The 26,928-nt window shown below is 39.1% G+C and overlaps 1 protein-coding gene and 1 long non-coding RNA gene across 2 annotated transcripts; one reads left to right on the top strand and one right to left on the bottom strand.

The window, feature by feature from the left end:
• Nucleotides 1–4,106: 4,106 nt before the first annotated feature.
• Nucleotides 4,107–9,749, bottom strand: LOC108430062. The gene is made up of 3 exons (XR_001858058.2): nt 9,624–9,749; nt 7,740–7,864; nt 4,107–4,454 (listed from the first exon to the last, which is right to left on the bottom strand). It is a non-coding gene; the product is annotated as an uncharacterized LOC108430062 (long non-coding RNA).
• On the top strand, nt 9,028–26,928 carry cobll1a (cordon-bleu WH2 repeat protein-like 1a). The gene is made up of 11 exons (XM_017702237.2): nt 9,028–9,112; nt 11,639–11,803; nt 11,942–12,146; nt 14,327–14,552; nt 14,723–14,767; nt 15,659–15,762; nt 16,578–16,808; nt 17,714–17,822; nt 20,392–20,608; nt 21,563–22,913; nt 26,370–26,928. The coding sequence occupies exons 2-11, from the start codon at nt 11,715–11,717 to the stop codon at nt 26,388–26,390; spliced, it is 2,598 nt and encodes an 865-aa protein (XP_017557726.2). The 5' UTR covers nt 9,028–9,112; nt 11,639–11,714; the 3' UTR covers nt 26,391–26,928.

Consider the following 26,928-nt stretch of genomic DNA (forward strand, 5'->3'; position numbering starts at 1 on the left):
AAGGGTTTAATGAGCGCCGCTCGAGGACTGTCAAAACCGGGCCGATGCGTCACGCATCACCGAGGGCCTCGCGGCAGCCACGCGCTCACCCGGAAAAAATCGCTGTAATGCAAGAAAATCACTGGGCTTTCCCGCGGTTTGTGCTTATTCCACTTTCCTAAACGGCAAAAATGGAAAAAAATCATCAGCTCTTCACTGCAGCCGTGATGATGATCGAGGTGTCATGGTGTGTTAAGACACTCCTCCACAGCGGTCAGTCACTGTAGGCTGTCTGATGGAAGCCTTCAGCTCAGAGCGGCTCAGGCTCAAATCGACTCCGAGCTGTGTGTAACGTCCCTTGCGGAAGGGAAGGGTCAGTCCCTGGCCCCAAAGAGGATCTACAGCACTTAAAGAAAAAGAAGAAAGAATAAATAAATAAATAAATAAATAAGAAATGATTGCTATGCTTGAAAGACCCCTTATTACAATACGGGTGGAATATACTAATTAAATAGGGGAGGCCGGGTATGGTTGTAACACTTTTTGCTTTAGCACCTGTAACACTCAATTTTTGAGCTAGAGTTCTCAAACATTTATACAAAGTACACACATTTGTTTACTACCAATGGCACCAATTCAAACCTCTGCAAGATTATCACATTCCTTGTGAGTTGATGTCAAATACACTGTGTTCCTTTGTTACAACCTACCCCACTACCGGGGTAGGTTGTAACACATGCTGGAGTTGTAACAATTAGACAAAAGAAGCAAAAACAGAGACCACATCATGCAATATCCTTCAAAAAGAGGTTTATTGAAATAAAATAACAATCCAGAACAATGTCTCTCTCTCTGTGACTGACCATAACTCAAATCCACTTTCTGTTTGACTCAGGGGTGTGTGTAAATTAATGTACTAGAACAAACTTCCTTAACGATATGTATGCTTAATGAAAACTCTACTACAATGTACCTGTATAAAGAACATGTAGGTCAAATAAAAAACAATGACTGTGTGTGTGTGTGTCTGTCTATGTGTGCATATTCTTAATCAGAGTCACAATGGTGACAAATGAATGTTGGTAACCCTGGAGTGCAGTCTTGGTGGGCCCAGAGATTGCATAGGGCACATTTTACCCACACTTCCTTTGGCTTCGAGTTGCCAAATGGCTCCATACAGACAACACAAAAGTTTTCATCGTCTGAGGTCTCAGAATCCTCAGTATTGGCTTTCGACATTTTCTTGGCGAGCTTTCTCTCCTTTTTCTTTTGCTTGCCTTTATTCTTTCCTAAGATTCTCTTTCTTGCATTTTTGCTTCCTCTTCTCTGTTCTTCTTCCATCAAAGCTTGTTTCACTGGTGTATCGGTGAGTATTTCAGACTGCCTCTTCTTCCTGATCCTGCCAGTTGGTTTCCTTGGCCCTGCTTTTGGAAACGGCCGTATAGCCAAAGGACTGAACGCCTGACCTCGAGACAGCCCTGATGTGCTTGGCTCATCTGGAGTACAGGACATGGTGACATCATGAATTGCAGAGGAGCCAGAAGTAGCCAGGTAGTATGGAGGAGAGGAGGCCGTCTCCAGGTGAGCTGGATGAGAGGAAGCAGTCGCCAGGTGAGTTGGAGGAGAGGAGGCAGTTGCCAGATGAGTTGGAGGAGAGGAGGCAGTACCCAGGTGAGGAGAAGACGGTCGGTGACTTGTGAGGGTGCATAGTCACACTCAAAAATGTCAGGATTGAAGGGCCAAATACCTGTGGATTGGAAACCGGCTTGAATGTTTTTGGGTGTTGCAGCTGCAGGCAGAGCAGTCTTCACAACGCTTGGAATATCATATATTGTCATCGTCTTGGCAGGATTCATCTTCATCCAGGCATCACTTGCGGTGTTCACCATTTTCTTGATTTTTCTAAGGGTATGGTTGTAACACTTTTTAAAGATGTGTTACAACCCACCCCAAACCTGTCAGCCATTGTTTAGCTAGCTGTATTAGCATAGTGGTTTGAAATTAGCAGGGGAAAAATGCATCACATTTTGCCTGAGAAACTACAATTTAATGTAATATAATTCATATGGTTTTATTTGCAATAGTATAATTACTAAATAATTCTTACCTCAAAATCTGTTTTTTCTTTATAGAATCTGCATGCGCCTGTTTCTAGCCTTGACAACCACCATGTGGGATCAGGGAGGAAATGAGCTAACACAGGAATGATCATATGAATCCTATCTTATCCATGATTGGTGCAATTGGTGGTGTTACAACTCTCCCCATGTTACAACCATACCCGGTCTCCCCTACAATACATCCAGAAATAAAAATAAATCAAGAATTAAAATTATACATAGTAAAAAAAATACAAATGCTAAATGTAGAAAGCATAAATACTACATTTATTAAATTTATTACATACAATAAAAATAATACATGCATAAATCCCAGCAAAAACATACGTTTGTTCTTTTTTAAACATTTAGTGCATTTACTGAGACATTTATTCATCACATTTCTCAGTTTCTTACTTAAACTACTTAAACTAAGTATCCGCTGTGTAAATGCACATTTACTATTGTTCACTGCGCAATCATTACATCAGTTATACAGCACGTTAATTACGCAGTACAACAGATAACACAGTGAGTGTGTTATCGCCAAATGACATCACGGCTATGATTTGGTCTCTGCAGATCATCACAACCGTGACGTTATACGCCATAACACACAATCTTAATTTAGTTCTATTGCTTTTATACAATAGTTAAAGAAATAAAGTAAAACTAGGTCAACTGGATCGTGAACGGGGCGTTTCATGTTTTAATGTTTTAACACTGCTGCTTTATTTTTAAGAGATTTTAAACTCGAGTTATAGAAGCTTAAAATGGTGCTTCATGTACGTTCATGACGTCAGTGACTGCGAACAGCCAGTGAGCGTTAACGGTCAATAAGCTGCTCTGCTTGCCAACCAATCAGCGCTCACTAGCAGTAATGCTAGCACCTGCTGCCCAAAACCCTTTCACTGTATAAAAAAGGAAACGTACAGGTAGATTTTCTTTGCTTTTCTAGTGAAATATACTCTTCTACTTTCTAAAATAAATGAAATTTCTGGGCAAGTGATTAGAAACTATTTTCACTTTCTTTCTTTAGCCAATTAGCTCCATTCACCCTATTGAGGACTCTCAATTCATTGGTGCCCTCTGGCATTGTGCAGTGCTGTTTTTGATATAATAGGGAAAATAGGAAGTGACCAGGCTTCTCATAAACTGGCTCTGCAGTGCCCAGTGGGCGAAAATGAGTAGACCACTGTAGTCATGTGTCATTCTGTAGTCCACGTTATGCCCATATTAGAAACTCCTGGTGTAAGCTCGATTTCTCTAAGGCACAAATGAAGGAGGTCTACGATAAATTGTTCCCTCATGGGACATAAAACTGTTCAGAACCAGATACATTTCGTCCTGAGTATATTTGTCTCCTGAATATCACTGGATCCTTTGAATTATGATGTTGTTACAGATTCAAAATAGGAATAATGCTCCATGCAAGCTAATGCTGCTCCACATTTATTTGACATTGCTAAGCTACACGAAAGTAAATGTCCTACTGTAGAGCATATTTAAAGGCAGCTCTGTACATAAAACTCAAAGTATATTGATAGCCTAATATCTAGAATTAGATATTTTGATAGTCTAAATCTTCTTTAGAACTACAAGGCTAAAGCCAGTTTCCCATCGGCTAGCTTCTTGTTTGAATTTTCCAGTTTCATCTTAAATGGTGCAGCAGTTGTGATTAGCCATCAAACATTAGCAAATGGGAAAAAACAATACAAAACAATGTTAACCACATGTCAAGCAGAAACAGAACAACCGCATTAAAGGAATAACTAGGCTTAATACTAAGAATATTAAGCAGAGTCTGTACTGATTTAGCCTGAGCGCACATAGTTAAGCATGTAGAGCTTGTCAAAACAAGAAACAGAAAGGAAAAATCTATTGTGTTTAAGTGAGTATCAGATGAAGAACAGAAAACTGTAGCATAACCTACGTTGCATTATATTAACAGGTTTCTTTTTTTCTGATTTCTTTTTAAGTTCCCTCCTCCTGTACACAGAAATCCACTAAAGCACATGCAAAGCATACTGGTTTGTGCAAGAGGATGCCAGTCTAATGACATTTATTCAGTGTGCAGTAACATTAGCTTACATGTAACAATATTCATATTTTGACTCTTCAATCACCATCTGTGCCATGCATCCGTCCCTCGGACCTGATCAGAGCCACAAGAGCCAGCTCAAAGGAGGGGCCCAAACACTGGCGAGGGACACGAGTGATGGGGAGTAGGAGGACTACAGTCACCAGAGAGGGGAAGTCAATGACGGCAACAAGAGGCACGAAGGCAGGATGCAGGTCCCAAACTCTGCCTCCTTGTTATCCCAACGACAGCCTCTTGGTTATCCCAGCCACTGAGAAACAGTTCTCCCTTGCTGCCTGTTCAGTAAAAGAGCATTCACCTTTAAAGTGCAATGTTTTCCACATCACCTTCTTTGCTGATGCTACATTGATGCCAAAAGTGGGATAGTGAATGAAAACAGCCTTAATTTTTCTGCATAGACCTGGCGATGAAATATGGGCATAGTGCCAGCTACAGAATAAGGCTTGATTGTAAAGGTTGATTCTATAATAACACTCATTACTCAAAGTGAAGGTTACAGCCAAAGCAACTTAGCTACTACATTTGCTGGTTTTTGTGGGGGTACTTTGGTTAGGGTGTCAGCCTTGTAATGTTAATTCAATGTCTTGATGTCTGAGCTTGTAAGTAGCAATTAGTATTCTGGCTACTTATCTTGCAATACAGATGATAAAGTGGTATTCAGAGATAAAACATACATAGGAAAAAAAAACATACTGAGTTCATAACATTTTAGTTTACAACAGTGGCAATTTTCAAAAACGCCATTCAATTCTGTCATGGAGAAAACCAGCTTGGAACCTGGAGTTTCAGGGTATGACCCCAACTATAGAATGATCCCACGACCTTAGAGGTCTTTTTGTGCTTATCTACAGTTCTACACAGATGTGTGTTGACATTTGTTTTTCTCCACAGAGTGCTGCATCTGTTTAAAGAGGATCTGGCTCCCTTTGTATGTTTCACAATTGGAGAGATTGAGAGAGATGCTGCTTCCACGTTTAAAATATATTACAAATAGCTCCTTATCAAAAGCTGATAAAAAAATATTAAATAAAAATAGGTATTGACAGTCATTTAAATATATTATTCTATTAATTGTCAAATCAACAAATAGACGGTTGTTACATAATGACAAAACTACACCCTACAAGTTCTCAAGCCATCATATTTATAAGGATATTAACTGTCTGACGAATGAAAAAGAGCACAGTTCAACTACGCTTAAGTGTCCTACTTTACCTGATGTCCTACTTAATCTCAGCCTAGTGTTTTCACGCTACCAACTGGATGATTCCATTGACAACGTGAACATGCAAAAAAAATATGTTTAAACATTGTCCTGCCTGTCCAGTTGAGATGACCAGAATCTAAAGTACAGTAAGAGCTAGTCAAGACCCCTGATAAACTTATGATAATATATATTATAACGGGTGTTGCATCTTTTTCTTATGCTCCTCTAGGCTCTCTCTCTTTCACACGCACACCTACTCTCACTCTGCATATTAGCACCGTCATGTGGTGGTACATATTTCATTAGAGTTGCTGTGCTAAATGCCCCCCTCACTCAACTGACATTTACAAGAGTGCACACATACAGCCTGCACATACATAAACATACATTCAGAGGCACATGTAGATGCATACATGTAAGCACAGACAGAGTGTGCACTTCCTATGTGAGGGTGCCTGCAATTCAGAGGATGTGAAAAGTAAACAGCTTATTGAAGGAGCATAATAACCTGGAACCAGGAGAAGTGAGGTCATGTTATTGGCCTGCATGCACACACAGAGTGGAATTTCCTTTGCGAACCTGTTTGATGAATATAGCATTTGTGTGTCTGTGTGTGTGTGTGTGTGTGTGTGTGTGTTTTCATCTGATACTGAGAATTTGGAGCAACTGAATCACTCTGTTACTGCACACAATAGAACAGCAGAAACAGTAACTGCAAATTGCTGCAGGAAAAACATCTTTCACCTCCATGTGACCTCCTTTGTCTTTAGCATGTACTAGTTCACTCATACCTTTCAAGTTTCTATATCTATAAAAGGCCCATTTCTCGGAAAACCAAATTTTCCTCACTTTTTACTTGAAATAAAAGAGTTTGATGTAATGTACAAGTACTGTCCCAGTTTCAAAACATACTGTTTACTCCCTAGTTCAGGGGTCAGCAACCCAAACTTAACAACCCGAACAGGCATTTTGTCATTCCAACCAAAATCAAGCCACCTTGGGACACAACATTTTATATCCATATGTCTCAGTATGTGTTAATGTTCTAGTAAAGACTAAAAATATAATATAAAGAAAAACGCAGACTTATTTTGCTCTGCTTTAACCTTTAGCTCAGCTTTTCTCACATGTCTGGCAGGAAACTTTTCCCAAATGTGGAATAGATGCCTGTAAAACATCTCCCAACAACAGTATGTAACAGCTGCACCATTTAAGTTGGAACAGAAAAATTTAAACATGAAGCTGGCAAACGAGAAACTAAGTTCAGTTTTGTTGCTTTTTATTGTTTGACAGTTTCTCATCACAGACTTTAACGTATCAGGAAACCAGCTGAGTGTTTATGAATGCAAATAGAGCAGCGTGTTGCCGACCCGTGCCCTAGTTCATACTGTCCATCTAAGTAAACTAAGCTGCAAAAACAGCCTGTTTTGAACTCACTGTTTCTGTGATGTCATTAAAATCATTCCATTTACATATATGCACCTTATAGGACTGAAACAATTTAGCCCCCCCTATTCACACTAAAGTTAGGAGTGTTTCAGTTTGGCATGCTTTTTGAATCGGACACAATACATGACAGCCAAACAAAACCAAGCTTATTTACATATATTAGTCTTAAATGCACAGAATAGCCCATGTGATTCTAAAGGATAACGAGAGGTTGGAAAAAAAGGTCATGTCATAAATCATTTTTACTGAACATAAAGCCACCCAAACCTTATAAGAGGATAAAATACAAGACAAATTTAGAATATAGGCTCTCTAATATTTGTCCTGTTCTCTGTAGCTTGTAGTAACATATTTAGGGGTTTAAAAGTTTAAAGAAAAACAGTGAATGGAAATTCCACATAAGAGCCTCTTTTAAATAGGCTATGTACTCGATGAGGCATTAATGGTAAGCTGATTACTAATCTCGCGTGATTGGCTGCCAGATATTCCTGGAGCTTCCGCGTCATCTAGTACAGTAACACACATTTGTGCTCTCATCACCTGTAAGAGCGTTCTTAGCTGGAACGGTTGAATTCTCATTCAGCTGTATAACAACAACATTAGGCATGGCTGAATCTACCACACAGGCACCAAAAGTACCCCAGATCCCTGCAAAATATAGGCCTATATCTTTTAATGAAGACCCTTATACACTTTATGCTGAACAATTTGTTCTTTTGTTTCCTTGTTTTATCCTCAGTGTTAAATCATGAAAAGATTTGCACCTTCCAGCTAAATAAAAGTCAGTATATTAAATATTAAGAGTGAAATGCTACATATTAAGCACTGAATATGTTTCAAATACTTGTGCTGTTTCTCGGCACAAAGGTATAAACACTGAATGGTGTACATTTTAGTTTCATACCTTGTCTTATGTAATCGTCCATAGGTGGTTGTGTGTGATTAGAAGAGTGCAGTTTTTGCAGAGTTTGTGGGGATGAGACACCACAACTTTAATGCCCAGGGGAACCAGAGGATCTTCAGCTGGCTCTGGTCAGATGAAATAAACAAATGAGCCTCACAAAAAGCTGAAAAGCTGACAGCTGAGCATTTTGACCGGTAATTTCCCTACTGGATCAATTAACACCATCATTTATGGCATGGCATTTTGGCTGACGCTCTTATCCAGAGCAACTGGATACTTCATGTGTAAAGATGCAATCAGTAAAATGTATACACATTTTACAATTTACATTTTAAGTTAATTTAAAGGGCCCATATCAGTGAAAATCAAACTTCCCTTGTTTTTTTTGCAAGTTGTAAAATATCAAAATGTACTACACTCTCTCCAGTCTATACTGTACGTATAAGGAAGCTAGGCGGCAAAAACAGCATGGTTTGAATTTCATGTTTTTGTGATGTCACAAGTACCGACTCATTTACACATATCCACCAAATTGACATGTTCACACTGAAATCATGTGGAGCATTTCAGCCAGCCAGCCTTTTCAGTTAAGCACAGCCACAACAGTGGTCATTCACTCACTCTCTCTCTCTCTCTCTCTCTCTCTCTCTCTCTCTCACACACACACACACATAAACAGTCTTCACAGCACAGCAAACAGACCATTTGTTTCTAAGGGGTATGGGAAAAATGGTCATGCCGGTTTTAGTACTGGCACTTCCACAAGTTCGAAGTGGGGAAAAATCAAATAATAATAATAATAATAATAACTTACATTTATATAGCGCCTTTCACAAACCCAAGGTCGCTTCACATAGCAAGACAAAAAAAAATGTAAATATATATAAAAATTAAAAAATAATAACAGTAATAAATGTAGGATGGACTCTTTAAATTGCAAACGCATGTATACAGCCAGCATTCTATACTGCTCTCTGCTAGATCTTACAACTGCTATTTCTGTCATTCAAATACCGTCCAACTGAAAAAAGAAAACTTCAAAAGCACGTAGCAGCTCTTAAAAACAGGTCCTAAATTCTTACAGACTATTTCTCAACTGGCTTAATAACAGTTCTGAAATACACACTGGCAAATATCACCTTTAACTCAGGCTCTTTTGCTCGGTAACTACACAGCCCTGAATTAGAACTGTACTAGTAACACACACAGGAAACAGCTTTGTTGATGTCACAGGACTGGGCAGGTCCATAAGGTGCTGTCAGCTGCCAGCAAAGCAGGATTACCCAAACCCCCCTTCTACAACTCTCTCTCCACACACTGTCTGACAGACCTGTGGATGGTGAAATTCAGTTTGCTGAAGAGCAAAGAGGCAGGTAAGCAAGCAGTTCCTGTTTTTTAAAGAGTTGGGTTCAGTCTCAGTTTAGCATGCCTGTTCACGTTATTTCCCACGCTTTGCGTAAAGGGGGGCACGCGTGTGTGTGTGTGTGTGTGTGTGTGTGTGTGTGTGTGTGTGTGTGTCACCTGGTAATGCTTTAGTTAATCCTGTAATGCTGATGGAACCAGCCCTCTTAAAGCTTCGACTAAACTAGTTGGAGGCGCCAGTATAAAGTCATGAATGAAAATAAATTCAAAATGTTTGTGTTTTTTAAAAGGAACTTGTTTTATGGAATATTATGCTAAACTGGGTAAACTGTAGCTGAGCGATTCGTGTGGGTCAGAAAGTAAATATGTAGGGTAGATAAATCCACATTGTAGCCAGACAACTTGAAGAAATACAAGATTTCTTACCACTTATGGTCAGTTAAGCTCTAAAATAGCTTAAAAGAAAAACAATCACTATAAGCATGACTGGGTTACGTTATTGTGAATAAATGTGACCATAACCTGCGGCTGGCTGAGAGTTCAGGGCAGCTTCCCGCTAGCTTAGCGCCAGGTGCGTGCTGCGCATGCTCAGTGCAGAGCGGGCGTGAGCGGTTTGTGTCCGGCGGCCCGTGACCTCGCGCCGCTCCGCTGCTTTGGAAAATAACGTGCAGCTGTGATAATGCTGACCTAAACACCCACCCACCCTTTAACAGATGTGTTAGCAGCCTTTTAACACTTCAGGGTCTCAGGTGGTCGACTCTTGCGGGGGAGAGCGCTAACGTTACCTCACACAAATACACAGGGGCTGAAAATCAGTCACGCCACAGAGCCCATATCTCCGGAGCACCTGAAGTGAAATGATGACTATTTTTTAATAAGCTGTGATTATTTTGAGGCCACGAGTTACGAGAAACGTAACTTGGCCTCGATATAGTAATATGTGGCCACACCTTAATTAAACAATACTCACCCTGTCAGGTGCCTCGTATATGTAGATGTGGGATGGACTGAAATGCCGTCACTGCTTCAAAGTTGTGTTTGTACGACCAGAGCCGGAGGAGCCTGCTCTCATATTTCCCCGGTTACATCAAAAACGTGGCTGCAAAACGCCAGGGGGCGCCCACGAGCGAGTCCTCGATGAATGGGGTGAATTGAGTTAAACGGCTAAAAATGAAGTTAAAATAGTTTCTAATCACTTGCCCAGAACTTTTATTTCATTTTAGAAAGCAAACGTATGCATTTCACTCAAAAACAGAGAAAAGCTACATGCATATTTTCTTTTTTCTACAGCAAATTGGTTCTGGGCAGCAGGCTGATCGCATTACTGCTACTGAGGGCTCATTGGTTGGCAAGTGGAGCAGCTTTTTATATTAAAATGTTTTATATCAAAATAAACTATGATTTTGCACAAATGCTCCACATTAAGTCATTCATTTTGGATTGGACTGGGAGCGCCCCCTAGTGTTTGAGAAACCAAGAACACATTACAGAGTTAGTAATTCTCCTCTGAAGTTCTGAAACATCCTCAAGTAAAAATTGTGTTACTCCAGTGATTTTAGGACTAAAGTTTTAAAAAATTTCACTGATTTTCTGCATAATTCAGCTGCTAAAAAGTAAACATAGTCTTTCAGAGTGGTTTGATGTGAAATGTGCCATTATAGGGAAACTTAACAAGTTAGAATTCAGTGGTTTTCATGAGAACCACACGTCTGAGGTTTTTACTGCGTCTAAAAGCTGCCTCAAAGAATGCTATTATATGAAATTTTACTTATCACATGCATGAGACCTTGTTTTAAAGTGCTTTTGAGACACATTTTTTTTAATTCTGTTCTTCGTGGAGAGGTACATGCAGGGCACTGTGAGGCAAAAGAGTCCCCAAATAAACCTTACCACTGTTTCACCTTTGTCAACATTACTTTTAAAAACTCAGAAGGTTTTGGCTAATAAATAAAATGGTTGTATTTTTGTTGTAGACATCATGACCCCTGGTTCCTATCATAACCACTGTAAAGAAATGAGGTAGTAAGTTTATCTGCAGTGCGCCATTTCACATCTGACGACTCTGGCTGACTTTGTTTACATCTGAAGGACTGAGATGTAACTTCCCCTTTGGAATAGCAGTACATTCAGCATTTACCAGTATAACTCAAGTTTGTCTGCCACAGTCGTCTCTTCAGATTCCCTTTGGCCTAAAATAAAATGCTGAAGCTGCCCACCTCTGGGCTCTTGCATGCAATGTGTGTGCAACATTGACAGAACATGTCTTACATTCCACTGCTCAGTGTTAGCAAAGTCACAGTGAGTCAGACTCCAGGGGAGAACTTCCCAGTGCTGGAATGGAGGAGGAGCAGAGTTTCTTTGATTGTTGAATCTGATAGAAGTGAGGTTGTAGAAACGTAAAATGAAAGATTGCTCCAGTAATTAAAGTTAGTTGACTGTTCAAATAGATTCTTGACCTTTGGTATGCCAGCCTTATCATTTCCTGACTGTGAGGTGACCTGTATATAAATAACATTATTTAATTTTGGCTCTAATAGGACACAAACGGCGGAAATTCCAGAATACTCTTCCTTGAATACTGACTCAGTCTGAAACGCTTGGACACACACACACATGGAGCAGGAGGAGCTGATTGAAAGGGATCTGACCCTGGCTGTGCAGCTTCCAGGAGAACAGGAGAGAGCAGTTACGGTGCATGGCAGGTGAGGGAAGTGGACACAGAGGGAGAACATGTAAATGAATCAGTAACTTAAATGGAATGCATAACTGTGATAGTGTCTATTTGACCTGTGTGTGTGTGTGTGTGTGTGTGTGTGTGTGTGTGTGTGTGTATTCTACAGCAAACCAGTGATGGACTTGCTGGTCACTCTGTGTGCACAGTACCACCTGAACCCATCGGACCACATCATTGAGCTTATCTCCACCAATCAGAACCAGATTAAGTTCAAACCAAACTCTCTGATTGGCTCTCTGGAAGCTGAGCGGGTTGTGCTTAAACCTAAAGGAAGTGATGACAATAACAGAAGAGCTTCTAATATGCCTGTGGTAAGACAAATTAAAATAGACTTCTCCACCTCAGATGTTCTAGGGACATGTCTGCCTAGTAAGGCTGCAGGAATTTCTCCAAAAAGTTAATTAGCTGTTGCTAATGTTTATATACTGTAACTAATAGTTCCAGTCATAAAATCTGATTGGCTGAGCCGTGTTCAAAGCCACTGTAAAATACTCAATACATGCACGTCTATGATGGCCTAACAGCAGCTGAATTCTGTCTTACGACACCAAATCATAAACTATCCTTGGGCTGTTTATGGAATAACATTTCACTTTAATGCTGCTTGCATGGACCAACAAGTGTACAGATGAAGTAAAAACCCAGGTTGGTTTAAACTGAGAGGCTGGCAACTTATTTTCTTAACTAGAATTAGGTCGATCAGCACACCTACAGGCTAAACAGCTCCTTCATTAATATCACAGACTTATATTTAAAGTTTTTATTGTATGGTTCACTGTAAAACTTCACTATAAAAGACACTTAAATGTCTTACATGCTTCAGATGTCCATGTTTTCGTCAGATCTGCCTTAAGCAACATTAAACCCAGGCTGAATCTCAAACAGCTTGGTGCTCCCGAAATTAGAGGTGGGCAACTCCGATTCTGCACAGGGGATGTTCCTGCTCAGGCACACCTGATTCAACTCTTCAGCTAAGTACCAGGCTTAGTTTGTGTGCTAGAGCCGGAAAATCACCAAGCGGTGCTGGACTCTGGTCCTTATTTCCTCACTCTTGCCCTAAGCAGCATGCTATCTCTATCTACACCCAAATCATGCGCTGTTTGTCCAGTATGGATGTGGCTGAATTCTGAATGACTATTTGTTGGCTGTTATGCACTGTTTGGGTCCAGAAGCCAATTTTTAAATTCTTGCATAGTGTGACACGTGGGAAGTGGAATGTTCAACAGCATTAGCTTGGTGCTAAATACAACCTCTAAATACGAATGCGTAGAGGTGTTAACAAAAACTAGCATCATTGTGGTGTTGACACTACTTTTAATGAGCAAACGTACTTTATAAATAATTTGATAAAGTTAAAAAGTTAATGAAATTGCACTCTCAGAAATAAAGGTAGTAAACTGTTTCTGGGGCAGTGCCCCTCTCGTCACTGGGGTGGTCCCCTTAAGAGTACATCTCAGTACCTTTAGTCAGGGAACATGAAATTACATTTTCTAAGTTGTATTGACTCCACACACCCCATCTCATGTCTGGGCTTTTAATTTTATTGTTCTGTTTTAAAACATTAGATTATGAAAATGTACAAACTTGTATTTTTAACCTGGTAAAAACGTATTTAAGGTGGACAATCGGGCTTTAAAACCACTGTTGTGCCTTTGAGGGAACATTTACACTGTACCTAACAGTGTACAGCGATGAGCAGCTGAACATTCCTGTCCTGTTTCAGCAGCAGCTCATAATGCGGTTTATTGCTTTTATAAAATAATATGGTGATTCGTTGTTTAATTAAAGGGGCGCTCTGGCCAAAATGAAAACTTTAAATCATTACTACATCTGTTGTAAATATGCCTTCTCGCATGCTACAGCAGTACAATGACAGTATATATATATATATATATATATATATATATATATATATATATATATATATATATATATATATATATATATATATATATATATAGAGAAGTATTTTATGGTTTAAACACTCAGAAAACCCTCTTTGAGTGTTGTATCTTGAAGGTGGGAGAACCACAATGACTTCTTTATGCATCAGTACGTCTTTTCTTTGGCTAAAAGAGTGAAAAACATTTTTCTGGTATCCGTTTTGTGCCAAATTAACATAGAATTGACGGCTGAGGCAAACGTTCCACTAATGCTTGCTTTGTTACTGTTTATTAGCCTACAGCTCGGGATTGGTTGAGACTGCAGGGATTCCTAATGGCTGTTTAACATATTTGCAAAATGCATCATGGGTGTTGCAGTACGAGAATGTTGACAAACAAAAACCTGAAAATGAGATGAAATCAAATCATGAGGCTGAGGCATACAATGCTGCACTACACAGTATTACATAACATCAAATAACAAAATAAATGCTAGTTTAGCCTCTTTAATGACAGACATGCTCTATAATGTTCTTATGGTACATGTGGTCATTCCAACAGATTGTAATACACTAAAGTAACTGTTTTTTTGTTTTTGTTTTCCCCAGGCCACAGTGCGTTTGATGATAAACTACAGGAAGTCCCATAAGGCTGTAGTGCGAGTCAACCCCAGGGTACCACTGGCTGAGCTAATGCCTGCTGTGTGCGAAAAGTGTGAATTTGACCCTGACACCACTGTCTTATTGAGAGACAGCCAGTCAGAAGACCCCCTCGACCTCACCAAAACGCTCAATGACTACGGCATCAGAGATCTGTATGCCAAAGACACAAGAGGTAAAGATGTATGTCTTTTTTTCTTAGATTAGTGGTTCAGATGAATTTGATGTTCGTGATCATTTTTATATTACAACACCAGTAATAATTCTGTTTTGGCTTTAGCTATGCAGATCCAGATGTTAGTGCTGTATTGTTTTGCACCTAATAGCCTTTTCATCCTGTTGCAGTTCATTCAAATGACCCAAAGGACCCAGCAACACCAGATCATAAAGGTAAAAGAAAAAGATGGCTCTCTGTGCCAAGTAACTAATTCATATGCTGCATTTCCATGGATACAGTGTAGTCCGTCTGTAAGTAACTAGACAGTTTTTTTGTCTTATACTTCAGTGCACAATGGACTTGGATGAACTTGGGGGAATTCATGTTTCAGTTTCAGCATGTTTCTGTTCTTACTTGTTTTGGGGTCTTTTTGCCTTCAGTCTTATCTTCAATAACAGGATGATTGATTTAAACAGGATTGTTTCACTTTTTGGCCCTGAAAAACTCTTAAAACTAGTTTCAGTAAATTGTTTTGGTCTATTTCCTGCTGAATGAGTTCTGAGTTGTCTGTGGTGGTTTTAGGTACTCCTGTGAATAATGCATTACAGTAGTCTAGATGTGAAGGTTCTCCCTACCCCTGTAGAATTTAACGCTTACACACACACACAGAATTCAATATTATGCTCCTATTGATTTTTGTCTTGTCTGTCCAGAACATTTGTCTGAACTCTGCAGACTTTTAACAATCCCAGCTCTCTGTACATTTTTAGAAAACTGTTGCCTGGGCTTTTTGTTCTTGGGGCTTATCAGTAGTGCACATCTGGGACTTGTTTCTTATCTTGTTTCTACATGAAAGAATGATTCAACACACAGCTGGCCAAGAAACAGCTGAGCAGCCAACTGTCCACTTACTTAATAGACACATTAACGCATAAATAGCCAGTTTATCTGATGTCCACAAATAAAAGGCATTTTGCAATTTAACTTCATAGTCAGTTGCCTTTCACATCTCGTGCTGTTGTACAGACCAACCAAAAAAAGTTACTGCAGGGTTACTGACAGATTACACTGTACAAATGACTTTAAGAGCTCATTTGCTGGTTTGCTTCTGCTTGTTTGTTCAGTATGCGAGGTGAAGAAGATGGTGATCAGGGAGAAACACCAGAAAGAGAAAGAGAACAAAGGATTTCTCAGCTTGTTCAGGAGAAACAAGAAAACAGCTGAAGAGGTTTGTCAGAAGAGGTTTTCTGTATTAATGTGTTCTGTTTGTTTATCAAGTAATGAGGCTAAGCTTTATAGAAGAGCTTCACCATAAAATCTGATGAATCGTTTAATGCTGATCACACTTGCTGCATCAGATACTCCCCATGTGAGTCTGCACAACAAATGAAGATGTTTCAGATGCCACACAAAATACCAGACATATATCTTTTCCCTCTTGTGCAATCAGAAATATTCTTAAAGGGAGTGTTGTACGTTGCTTGAAAGGGCCAAAAAAACCAACATAATAATTGTTACATCTGTTGCAAACATGCCTACTTGCCTTACTTGGTGGTGACTCGGTAGTCTTGAGAGTGGTATTTAGTTTAAAGACTAGGAAAACCCTCTTCTGGTGTATAATGAAGGGGGGGACTACAAGTACTTTGCGTCACTTTATTTTTTTCATTCTTGTATCACGTATATTTATTAACCTCTATGTGGGTGGATTTTCTTATCAGTGTGGGGAATTCACAGTAGTACTAATGATGCTTTTGCATAAACACACACATGTGCTGGAATGCCCTTTTAAATGCTTTATCACCTATGCTAACTATGATTTTATAAGAATTACTGCATCTTACAATGAAATTTGCATGTTATTTTTTGGTATTTATCTTAAAGTAAAGTATTTATCTTAATATGTAAATATATCACAGATGTGCTTTTCTATATCTGCATAGCAAGTACTTGCTATCTTAGGCCCTCTACAGTTATCAGCAGACTTGTTTCTCATTTTATGATATTGCTAGGTGTTTTAGTTGGTTGTTTCTCTGGCTTCCATAGGATGTGTCCAGCACCAACAGTGCCCCTACGTCTCCAGCAATAAATAATCACCATGTGGTTAATATTAGCTGTCTAAAGGGAAATTCACCCACATCCACTCCATCCGCCGATATGTCCAAGAAGAGACGGGCACCGCAGCCTCCGAGCATGATGGGGTCCCAGAGCTTCCCCTGCGGACTGAACTCTAGCCAGTCCATCACCTTGCCAACTGACCAAGCTAACGGAAAACAGGTGTGTGGATGCCAGCAGAAGGGTGTGCATTAAACTAAGTGAGTGAAATCTCACCAGTAGACATGCACAATAATGATACTCCAATACTTAATAATACTGCAATGGCAAGGTTACTTTAAAATACTGCCACTGCAATTTATTTGAACAAGTTGTAGTTTTACAAGACATTTTTAGGTGGAAGATCACCTCTGCTTTAACAAACTCTCACTGCGCTATCACAATCTGATCATATGATATAGCCCCTCCACTGAGTGGAGCTTGTAAGCAATCACAACAAGCACAGCCACAACACAGCAGAAGGTGGGGGGGCAGAGGGAGAAACCCTTTTCTCTTTTAAAAAAAAAAAAAAAAAAAGTGAAGACTCATATTGTACGCTGCTTAAATAGGTGGGAAAAATGACCAAAAGCACTAATACATGAACGTTTTGTAGCCTGCCTGCCTGTGTATGCAGAAAAAGGTATGAAAGAACAATAAACTAAACTCTGTTTTGTTTAACATGCAACTCAGCAGACTTCTAATGGACTAACAGGTCTTAATGCTTTACAGCAGCGTTCTTAACTTCAGTCCTCACCACAAGAAATTCTGTATGATGATACACAGTGAGCTTCACTTTGTGGACTTTAATATATTCAGTGTTTATTTACTTGTAAATATTTCTTATGCATAATTAAAATAATGATCTGCAACACTTTGAGATCTTTATGGCATTCAAAGCCTTTAAAGATATTGTGATACTATTGTTAATGATGATAAAAGGTAAGGCAATTATCGTTCTTTAAAAAAAAATGATATTGGCACATGCCTTGAATAATCTTTGGTTAAAAAGGCTGCATGAATTACAGCTACAGTTATCTCACACAGTAAGTGTATGATCTTTAAGTTGATCTGTATGTGCATTGGTTCAGGGTGTGCTTAGTCGTGTCTCTTCCACTGAGTCATCTCTTAAAAGGACCAAACGAAGAGCTCCGCCTCCTCCATGCACTAGTTCCTCTATGCCAGACTCTAATGAGAAAGGTAAGTCTCCATGTGTGTATGGTGCTTTTTCATATCACTGTTTTTGGATGAAAACCTTGTGTCTCCAAAATAGTAACTTTACAGGAGAAGGAAAAAAACCTGCTTTACTTTTAATGTAAGCCACCAGAACTAGAATTTTTTCCAAGTCATTTTGGGTCGTTTCTTTTAGTCCGTTCATTGTGAAATTTGCATACAATGTAAAGAGTAACAGGCCATTTCAAATGGTCAAAAACTGAAAAACATCAAAAATGGAGAGACAAGGTTTTCTTCTGACAGCGGCGATATGCTTTTCAAACGGCATGACATTAATAGCACTACATACTGTATATGTTATGATGTTGCCTGTTGCTTTGAAGGAGTTTGCCAGATTATATAATAAAGCTATGAAGATGAATTTGTGGAAAGGAAGCAAAGTGTTGAGTTGAATGAAGTCTGTTTTAATCAGAAGCCAGTTAAAATTTCAGCCTGATAGTAACCTGCAAGTTGAATGTTTGCAGTAAGCACTGGCCTGCCTCTCTGCTTTTGTTCAGATGCAGTCCTACAAGGAGGGGGTGCTTAGGAGACCATGTGCCTTCTCTCTTCCTCTTGTCTACTCATACTCCTCTCTTGCTGTCCTGCTCACTGGTGATGGGCAGATCTCCTTCTTATCCTCTTGTCCACGTTTGTCAGCCTTATCACCAATCTGTCATTTGTATGTCAATGTCAATGTCTGTCCTTGGTGCGAAGTGTCAAATTATAGATGCAGTTACCAGATCAGGTCACACTGAGCACTTGTTATGCTACGCAAGGAAATAATCAAGATTTTATGGGTTCATATGGCCTCTGACCAACTGTGTTATGTTGCTATAAGGTTTTATTGCAAAGCTGCATACAGTTTCAGCAATGTATTGTGAATTTGATATGCATTTTAATCATTTAATAGATTTAATGAGAGGTTTGTTCAAAGACAGCCTGCTTCAACCATGAAATAGCTTTTAGTTTTAATTCTGTTTTAATTGAGTGATTTCAAGCACTTGGAGCTTTGTGAGGCATGTGCCTCTATGTATCATTGGTGCCTTAATATAAAAAAAATCTCCCTTTTTAAGCAACTTTGGTAACAGCTGATTAAAGCTGCACTGTGTAAGTTTTAGGGATTTGGACCTCTCTGGTAGAAATATGTCATTGCATGCAATGTGAAGAACATTTTATAGCATCAGTTGTGTTTCTGACCCCTTCTCTGAGCTGATCAATTTGATTATTGCGAATGCATTGACAGAGAATTCAAAGAGAACTCAGTAAAACTTGGTGAAATACGTGTCTTCAGAGGATGAGTGAATTATCTACTATTATCATCATATCTTCATCAGTATCATGTTGATTTTGTATTAGAGACCGAAACACAGAGGCAGAGCTTCTTTTCGAGCCTGTAAATGGGACATTAATATGTAAAAGAATATGACGTGGTCCCAAAAACTCCTGACGTCTTTGACTTTTTAATTACTATTTCAGACTTTTTTTCTTGCGCTTGTAATGCTAGTTCTTTCAATTAAAAGCAAAAAAATCGTGCATAGTGCAGCTTTAAGTGGTGACATGCTTCTGATCAGTGAATAATTGACATTGTGGTTTGAAGATGAATTAAATGATTAAGTCCTTTTGCTTATAGTCCATTAATTCAACATGAAATACAGTATAGTGCAAAAGTCAGTTTTTTTGTTTACTGAATTTCCAGTCAAAATGTTTAAGTATAAGTTGTTCATTATTCAGCGTCATAAAAAGCAAAACATCTTTAACAGAAAATTACTCAGACTCCTCAACTATTGAATATGTATGTGTATAAATATTTTAGTAGTTAGTGTGTCCACTCTTTGCCTGTATTTTTTTTTCTTTCTTCGTAAGGCTTGCTTTCAGGGTTATTTTTATTAAATAAAGAAATCTACTGGGATATTTTTCCACACTTTTCCACAAGTTTCTTTTTCTTAGAAGATGTTTTTTTTTCTTTTCTAAAGTCATGTGCTAATTTAATCATTTTGTCGTCATTAAATGTGGTCTCTTCTTGTGCTGTTTATCTTGGCTTTATCTGTTTGTCAGTTAATTCTTTCCTTTTTAAACTGTTATGTGATGCTTTTCTTGTCAATTTTAAAGCTTGTCCATCTTTAACATCAAGCCATATTTTAATAAAATGCTAAGTTTACAAGGTTATGCAGCTTTTTACTTCTTTATACCAGTGTTTTGTGAACATATATTGTTGCACCATAGAAGAACCACTTTTGATTCCTTAAAGAATTCAAGATTTTACACCTTCCAAAAGGTTAATTTGAGTTTTACTAGAAATTTTACTCTACTCTATGTGGAGTTTTTTCTTTTAACAGGATTCATACACTGCATTTACAAAATTCTCTAAAGAACCATGTATGAAAAGGTTTTTAGGGAACCGAAAGTAGTTCTTTTATGGCATTTCCCCAAATAAACTTGTCACATTTATTTTTCTAATAGTTTACTCAACATTACTCATGAAATAATTAAAAACGTAAAGAAAGTAGGCAAAATAGGTAGTGCAAGGTCGGAAATGGTGTCTTCTTTTTTTAATCAGAGTGGTCCTGTGTAGAAGCCTCACTAAACCTCGCCTCAATAGAAGAAGCTCAAGAGGAGGCTGATGTACCATCACACTTGAGCAGCAACTGTTACAACCAGGACAGTGATTTTACAGCCTGTTTGCCCAGCCAATCAACCTCTTTAATGACAGAGATCCTGTCTGAATTCATGGATGTAATGAAGACAAAAGAACAGGGAGAGCTCTCGTCTGACAGGTATTTTAATTGATTTTTCATTCCTTTGGCCCTTTTGACTTTCAGTTTAAGCTCAAAGTTATTAAATCACAGTTTCAATCATTTTAATTAAATGCCATATGTATTGAAAAAGCTAGGCCTTTCTGACTGCTTTATTAGATGCTTGCCATGTTGGTAGAGATTGCAGATCAGTATTGGACAATGCTGGATTGAACATATTATTATAAGGATGAATTTGATCCAATTCTGTCATAAATGTAGCCTGATGTGGCACATAGTACCAGTGTCTTGTAGTGCAATGTATTTATATGTGTAAATGGTGAGAAGGTGCGCTAGAGAGCTTGAGTACTTGGAGCATGATGACTTACTTCAATTAAAAACAGCTCATTTTGAAAGCTTAACAGGTTTTAAAGAAGAAATATCAGATATGCCGATACTCAAGGTTTTAGTATTGGTGAGATTTCTATTTGTAGCAACACCTTGTAGGCCAACTGTAGATTTTTCAATGTACAAGTTGTTAGTCATGCTATTCCTCTTCAGTATCCCTTCACCGTAGGCTAGATGGTTTTGACTGCTGGACTGTTCTCAACCCAGCTGTGTTAAAATCACAGAAGCACTATTGCAACTGCAATGCTAAGATTGAACAACCACCAAATATTTTGGTCAGTGGTGGTCCTAGGGTGTTTTTCCCCCACTAATGATGGGTGCAGAGGTTGGCTAGCAATGATGGTTGTGCTTAGCACCTGTACAGTCAGTAATTGCAAACCTACAAAGCACACCTATATGGTAGGTGTTTCTGATAAAATGGCCAATGAGTGAAGATAGGAGAAAAACCAACAACTCACTGTACAAAACAAGAAATCTGAGGTTCAGGAAATTGAGTAGCCACCTTATTGAACTAGTTGGATGATTAGATTGTTCTCATGCTGACTTGCTTTTGACTGGTTGTGCTTTTTCAATTTCTCTTCTCTCCAGTTCTGTCACATATTTACCTCCAGCAGCGAACAGTTCTTCAAACTCTCAGTCGGTGCCTGGCTCTCCAGCCAGCAGTCAGGACTCCAATCCCATAGGGCCCCCTGGTGGCTTGCAATGGAGGAACTGCTCTTTGAGAGAGGGTCTCACTACCTTCACCGTGGTACCACAGAGAAGACAGCCAATCTTGAGGCAATATGAGGTTCTCGTCACCCTGGAGGCTTTAGCCTCTTTGGAGCAGAGTGATGGAAGGACAGAGATTCTAGAGAGCATTCCTAAACATGGAGAGAATGTGGAGACTTTGGCACCAAAAGAGATTGGGAATGCTGAGCTGTGTGAGGATGAGATGATGATTCTGGGAAAAAAATATGGCAAAAGTGAAAATCGAGAGGAAAGAGATGGAGGGCTGGGCATTCCAAGGCCAGCAGAGAAAGTGTTTGACAAGTTTGAGATGAATAGAGATATTGAGAAACACTCTGAAAGGGAGAGATGGGAGATGGAAGATGAAGTGGAAGAAGAGAAGGATTGGGTGAAGGAGTATAGAGCGAGGAGAAGAAGATTTCAAGGTGACACTGTTGACAGGAAAGCGGTGAAGTTAGACAGATGGATGAATGAATCTGAAGAAGTGCTGAGTTATGCAATAACACAGGATGGAGGAGACGATGTAGAGAACGGTTTTCCACCACCACCGCAACTTCCTCTTTATTGGGAAGAGGAAGAGATTGAGAGAAACAATCAGCAGGAAAGAAAGGGAAAATTGGGATTCAAGACAGTAAGAGAGGAGGACGACGAAGATTCAAATGCTTCCACCATCAGTCCAGAACCATCCAGCTATGAGACCTACCATAAGCCTATGGCTGACACTGCTCATCTCTCTGACATTTACTGGGATGAAAACCGTTCTTCTGACCTTCATTCCCCAGATTCTAAACTTGATTTTGATGCAACACAAGTGTCTCTCACTTACCAACCACTTCATTGTTTCCAATCTCTTTCCCAAACTAAGCCTGATCCAAAGTCCCCCTGCAGTAATTACCAGCCCAGCTCAGTGCCTGCATCTCCTACTTTATCTGGACATTCAGACCTAGACACCTCTCCTAACTCTAAACTCAGCCCCACTGTTGATGTTCCTTCTCCAGCCCCCATGTCTCTTTTTGCCTTGGCTGTCTCTCGGAGAGCTCAGAGTCTTACAAAAACATTCTACCCTTTATCTCCATCCACTCAAAGTTCCTGCTCGCAAACCCAGCCTTCCAGAGTGTTCTCTCAAAATCCACCGTCTCAAAGGTCCAGCCACTGTGTTCTATCTGCTCAGGGTGGAAGGAGTCGAGCCTGGAGCTCCCCATCCACATACACAGTAAGTGAAAAGTGAATGTGAGTCTTGTATGACTTGAGTATATATTAATGTAATAAGCCACAAGAGGCCCTTCCCCACACACAGCCTCTTGTGGCTTTTTCAGAAAATAACATATTATTTATAATAACCAAAATAAACAAGTATTCCATGAAGAAATGTAGTTCCTTTAGAGTACAGTATTGTTGCAAAGCAACCATGGACCAAATGAGGAGAATGTTCAGTCGCACTTCAATGCTTTTTAACTGTATAAATATAAAAATATGACAACACAGCATGAAAATGCTTTATAAGTGCTTTTTGGTCACTAAATTACCGCTGCAAGTCGTATTTAGTGCCAATCTAGCGGCTCCCTCTTCTTACGCTGAAACTGAATTTCACACAGCTCCCTGCTCCCTACATAGTGCACTACGTAATAATTTAAATACTGGATCCTGCAGCCCGACAGTGCAAAATATGGCTGAGAAATGGTCATTTCGGATTCAGCCACATCCATACTCAATAAATGATGCACTATTTGGCAGCAGAGGCTAGAATTTCTAAACAGCACACTGTTTAGAGATCATGGAGCCACTTGGTATTCAGCCTGGGTTTGGCGCTCCTTCCAACTGGAACATTTGAAGCGTATAATCCATTGAGATGACATATTTTAGACTTTTATACTGCCATTTTACAGTTAATCATACTGTAAGTACTTTAATTTAAGCCTGTGATATTAATGATGGAGTTGTTTAAGCTGTTGGCTATGTTTTAGCCTGTTAGCTAGCCTACCATCCTAAGTTTCCAGCCCCCTCCCATCACCACCACTGTACAATTCTGACCACATTTTGCAGAACGAAACACTTCACATCAAACTTTCTGATTTTGATCTTTATGATTATTGAATTATACAGATAATCAGTGGAATTCCACTTTAAGTGGATGCCGGGGGGAGGGGGGATTAAATACAAGAACAATGTAGAATATGTACTCTTTAAATATTTTCAAAGAGCATGCGTTGTCCAGTGCACCAGACTTTGGACGGTTTGAACATGCCTTGCTTTGATTGCACAACCCTGTTTATCTCGTCTTCTCTTCCTTTTGAATGCTTAGACAACCCTATGACCCCCTAAGTCTTTGATGGTCAGCATGAAAGTTGAGAAACGGTTTATCTTCTGTCATCCAGCAACAGGGCATGCCTAAAAAGGATGTATGCCCTTCTATATATGTGCTGTTCAGTTTATTCAGAATTATTCAGAGGTCATGGTCTGTTAAGGTCAGACTGTTTGTATGTGTGTGTGTTCAGAATGTGATTGTATTGGCATCCAACACTCATAACAGTGTGTCTTGATTTGCCACATCTGTCCTGTGAAGTTTATGGAAGTGGTTTGTTCCTTCCTCTAAGCACGTATGCGTGTTCATGGGGAGCACACTGCTTTGTGTCCATCTTTGCGGCCAGCATCCTGTATAACTAAACTGAGAGTCAGGGTTGTGTATGTATGTGTGCTTTAAAAACATGGGTTATTTCATTATCATGCTTCATATATTTTGGACAATATCACCCTTTAGCTCTAACTAATATGAGGGAAGTGATCAGTTATTATGTATTACTATTATATACACAGTCCTTTGTTTCAGTAAGTAATGTATTTCTGTTTCACAAAAATACTTTATCACCAAATTCTTTTGACTTTCATTTATTCAAGTTGAAGTCAAATGGCCACAGAGCACCAGCTTTTCATTTTTCAGTATCAGGAAAATAAACCGAAAACGAAAGCCACCAAAACTTAGTATACCAAATGTATTAGTATTTAAAGCAACACTTTGTAAGTTTTGGGGTTTTGCAGACCTCTCTGGTGGAAATATGTGGTCAATCTTGGAACATCCAGTAAATTACATCATTTAATCCATTTGTGCTCTATTTTTTTTTTTACAATTAGCTAAGAATAAAGTAGGTCACACCAGTGACTTCAGCTAAAAGCTTCATATGAAATCATGAGCTAAGTGAGGGAATTTCTGATAACTGAAAAGAGGGAGTGGACTTACCATGAGCAAATTTTTTATTTATTTGTTTGCGCAGTAACACCAGTGACACGACTCCTAGGGACCACAGGTTTCATTATATATTTGATTATATTTGTTTGGCATTTGTTTTCTTTACATCATGGAAATCATATATTTCATGTATTTCATTTCATGTATAGATTATTGCGGTTAAAACAGCAGAAAAACTTTTTTACCTCAAAATAGGGCCTCAGCCTTTACACATGACTGTGAGGAAGAGCACTTTTGTGGTGCTTGGAATTCTGTATAACTGATTAAAAGCCAATATTGCTGAACTGAGGCTCAAGAAGGTGTAATTGTTAAAATAACATTGTTTTAATTTAAAATAGAAAGAATAATCCTAACATGTTTTTTGAGTGTAACATATCTGTATATGATAGGGATATAAAAATGGGTGTTTCCATAGAGTGACTCAATTGCAAGCAACATGCAAAGGAACAGTTTTGCAGTGATGGTTGTGCTTCGGACCCCCTCAAGTGGATGAATCTGACTTTTGTGTCTCAAGAGTATTTAAAGACAGCTCAGTCAAAATTTTAGCCTGTATGTGTGACGTTAATACATAAAGACGTATGAGGTGGTCTGAAAAAAACTTTTAAATGATTAGTTCAGGCTTTGTTGGGCGACTAGCAGCGGTGAAAACAACATATTTTTATGTTCTTTTTTCTGCATACTCAGTAATGCTACTTTTCTGTTTTAACTTGTCCATTTTTATACTACCACCTACTATCACCCTTCCAGTCTTGTAACCAACAACTTACAGCTGTCCTTCCAAAGAAAGCTGTTAACAAAGGGGGCAATGTTTCCCTTCAAAGAAACAATAACAATCACACAAGCGACTACCCAAACACACCTTAGCTGCCTTTTAAAATGGCAGAAGGAGATATTTCTGAGGATGTTCGCATCCAAGCACACTGCTGAGAAGATCAAGAAGCTGCTGGTGTTCTCAGTAAAATGGACTCATCTGAGTCCAGACCTCATCACTGAATGTGTTTGGGATTACTTGGATCATGAGTGGAAAGTGCAACCAACTTCTAAGACTGAACTTTGCAGGTGGATTGCAGGTGGACACACTGAATACTGAAAACATTCTATATTTAGTGGTCGAGGCTTCTGTGTCATTTTTTGTTAAATAAATGTGCGTAAATCTAAATACATGCATCTGCTTTTTTTCCTTTAACACTGAAAAATGAATAACTTTGGCCACTTTGACTGGAAATGAAATAAAACACTGGATGCCCTCTGACTTTTGCACAATACTGCAGTCTATTTGCTTTGGATGACCATTTCACTGAACTTGAGATTTACATCTTCATTTAAATGTTGAAAAATTCAGTGTCTGAATGTAACTAAAAATGTATGATGTATTTTTTGTGATGTTGTATGTTTGAGCAATATTCTGTGTTTTTGTGTCCTCAGGCTGGAAAGAGTGTTGACTGACGTTCTGGACGAATGCAAAGATCCAGATTTGGACGAAACTTTTCAGTTTTTGTTGATAAACCTTCTCAGGTCACTGCCTATATTTTTATTAAGATATGAGCTTGTTTCGTTGGCCTTTTCTTGTATTGCAGTTTCATTGATTGATTTGTCTTTTTCCACCATTTTTTTCTTTATGAGCTGCATCGAGCATCATCTCATTTGTTTATTTTGCTAGGCTGAATCAATGTTTCCCCATCCTGGTCCTGAAGGCATTCCTGTCCTTCATACTGTAGTGTTTCTTTGCTGTACACACACTGCAGCCCAGAAAGGGCTTGTTAAAGGGCTGAGTAGTTGTACCGGGTGTGTTGGGAGCTTTGAGTGCTAAAGTGTGAAGTGTTGAAAAGTGCAGGGCAGGGGGTGCTGCAGGACCAGGATTAGGAACCACTGAGGAAGATTATAATTCAGAAGGAGTTCTGATACAGGATTTTCTAAGAAATGTGATGATATTGTTTCTGTTTTGTCAACATGCATTAATAAAACATGTGAAGGAGCTTCCAGG

The sequence above is a fragment of the Pygocentrus nattereri genome, chromosome 30 (assembly GCF_015220715.1).
Source record: "Pygocentrus nattereri isolate fPygNat1 chromosome 30, fPygNat1.pri, whole genome shotgun sequence".
NCBI lineage: Eukaryota > Metazoa > Chordata > Actinopteri > Characiformes > Serrasalmidae > Pygocentrus > Pygocentrus nattereri.

Coding starts and splice junctions, on each gene's coding strand:
- cobll1a (XM_017702237.2), top strand. CDS start 11,715: ATGGAGCAGGAGGAGCTGATTGAAAGGGATCTGACCCTGGCTGTGCAG. Junction 14,553..14,722: donor GTATGCCAAAGACACAAGAG/GTAAAGATGTAT, acceptor ATCCTGTTGCAG/TTCATTCAAATGACCCAAAG. Junction 15,763..16,577: donor ACAAGAAAACAGCTGAAGAG/GTTTGTCAGAAG, acceptor TGGCTTCCATAG/GATGTGTCCAGCACCAACAG.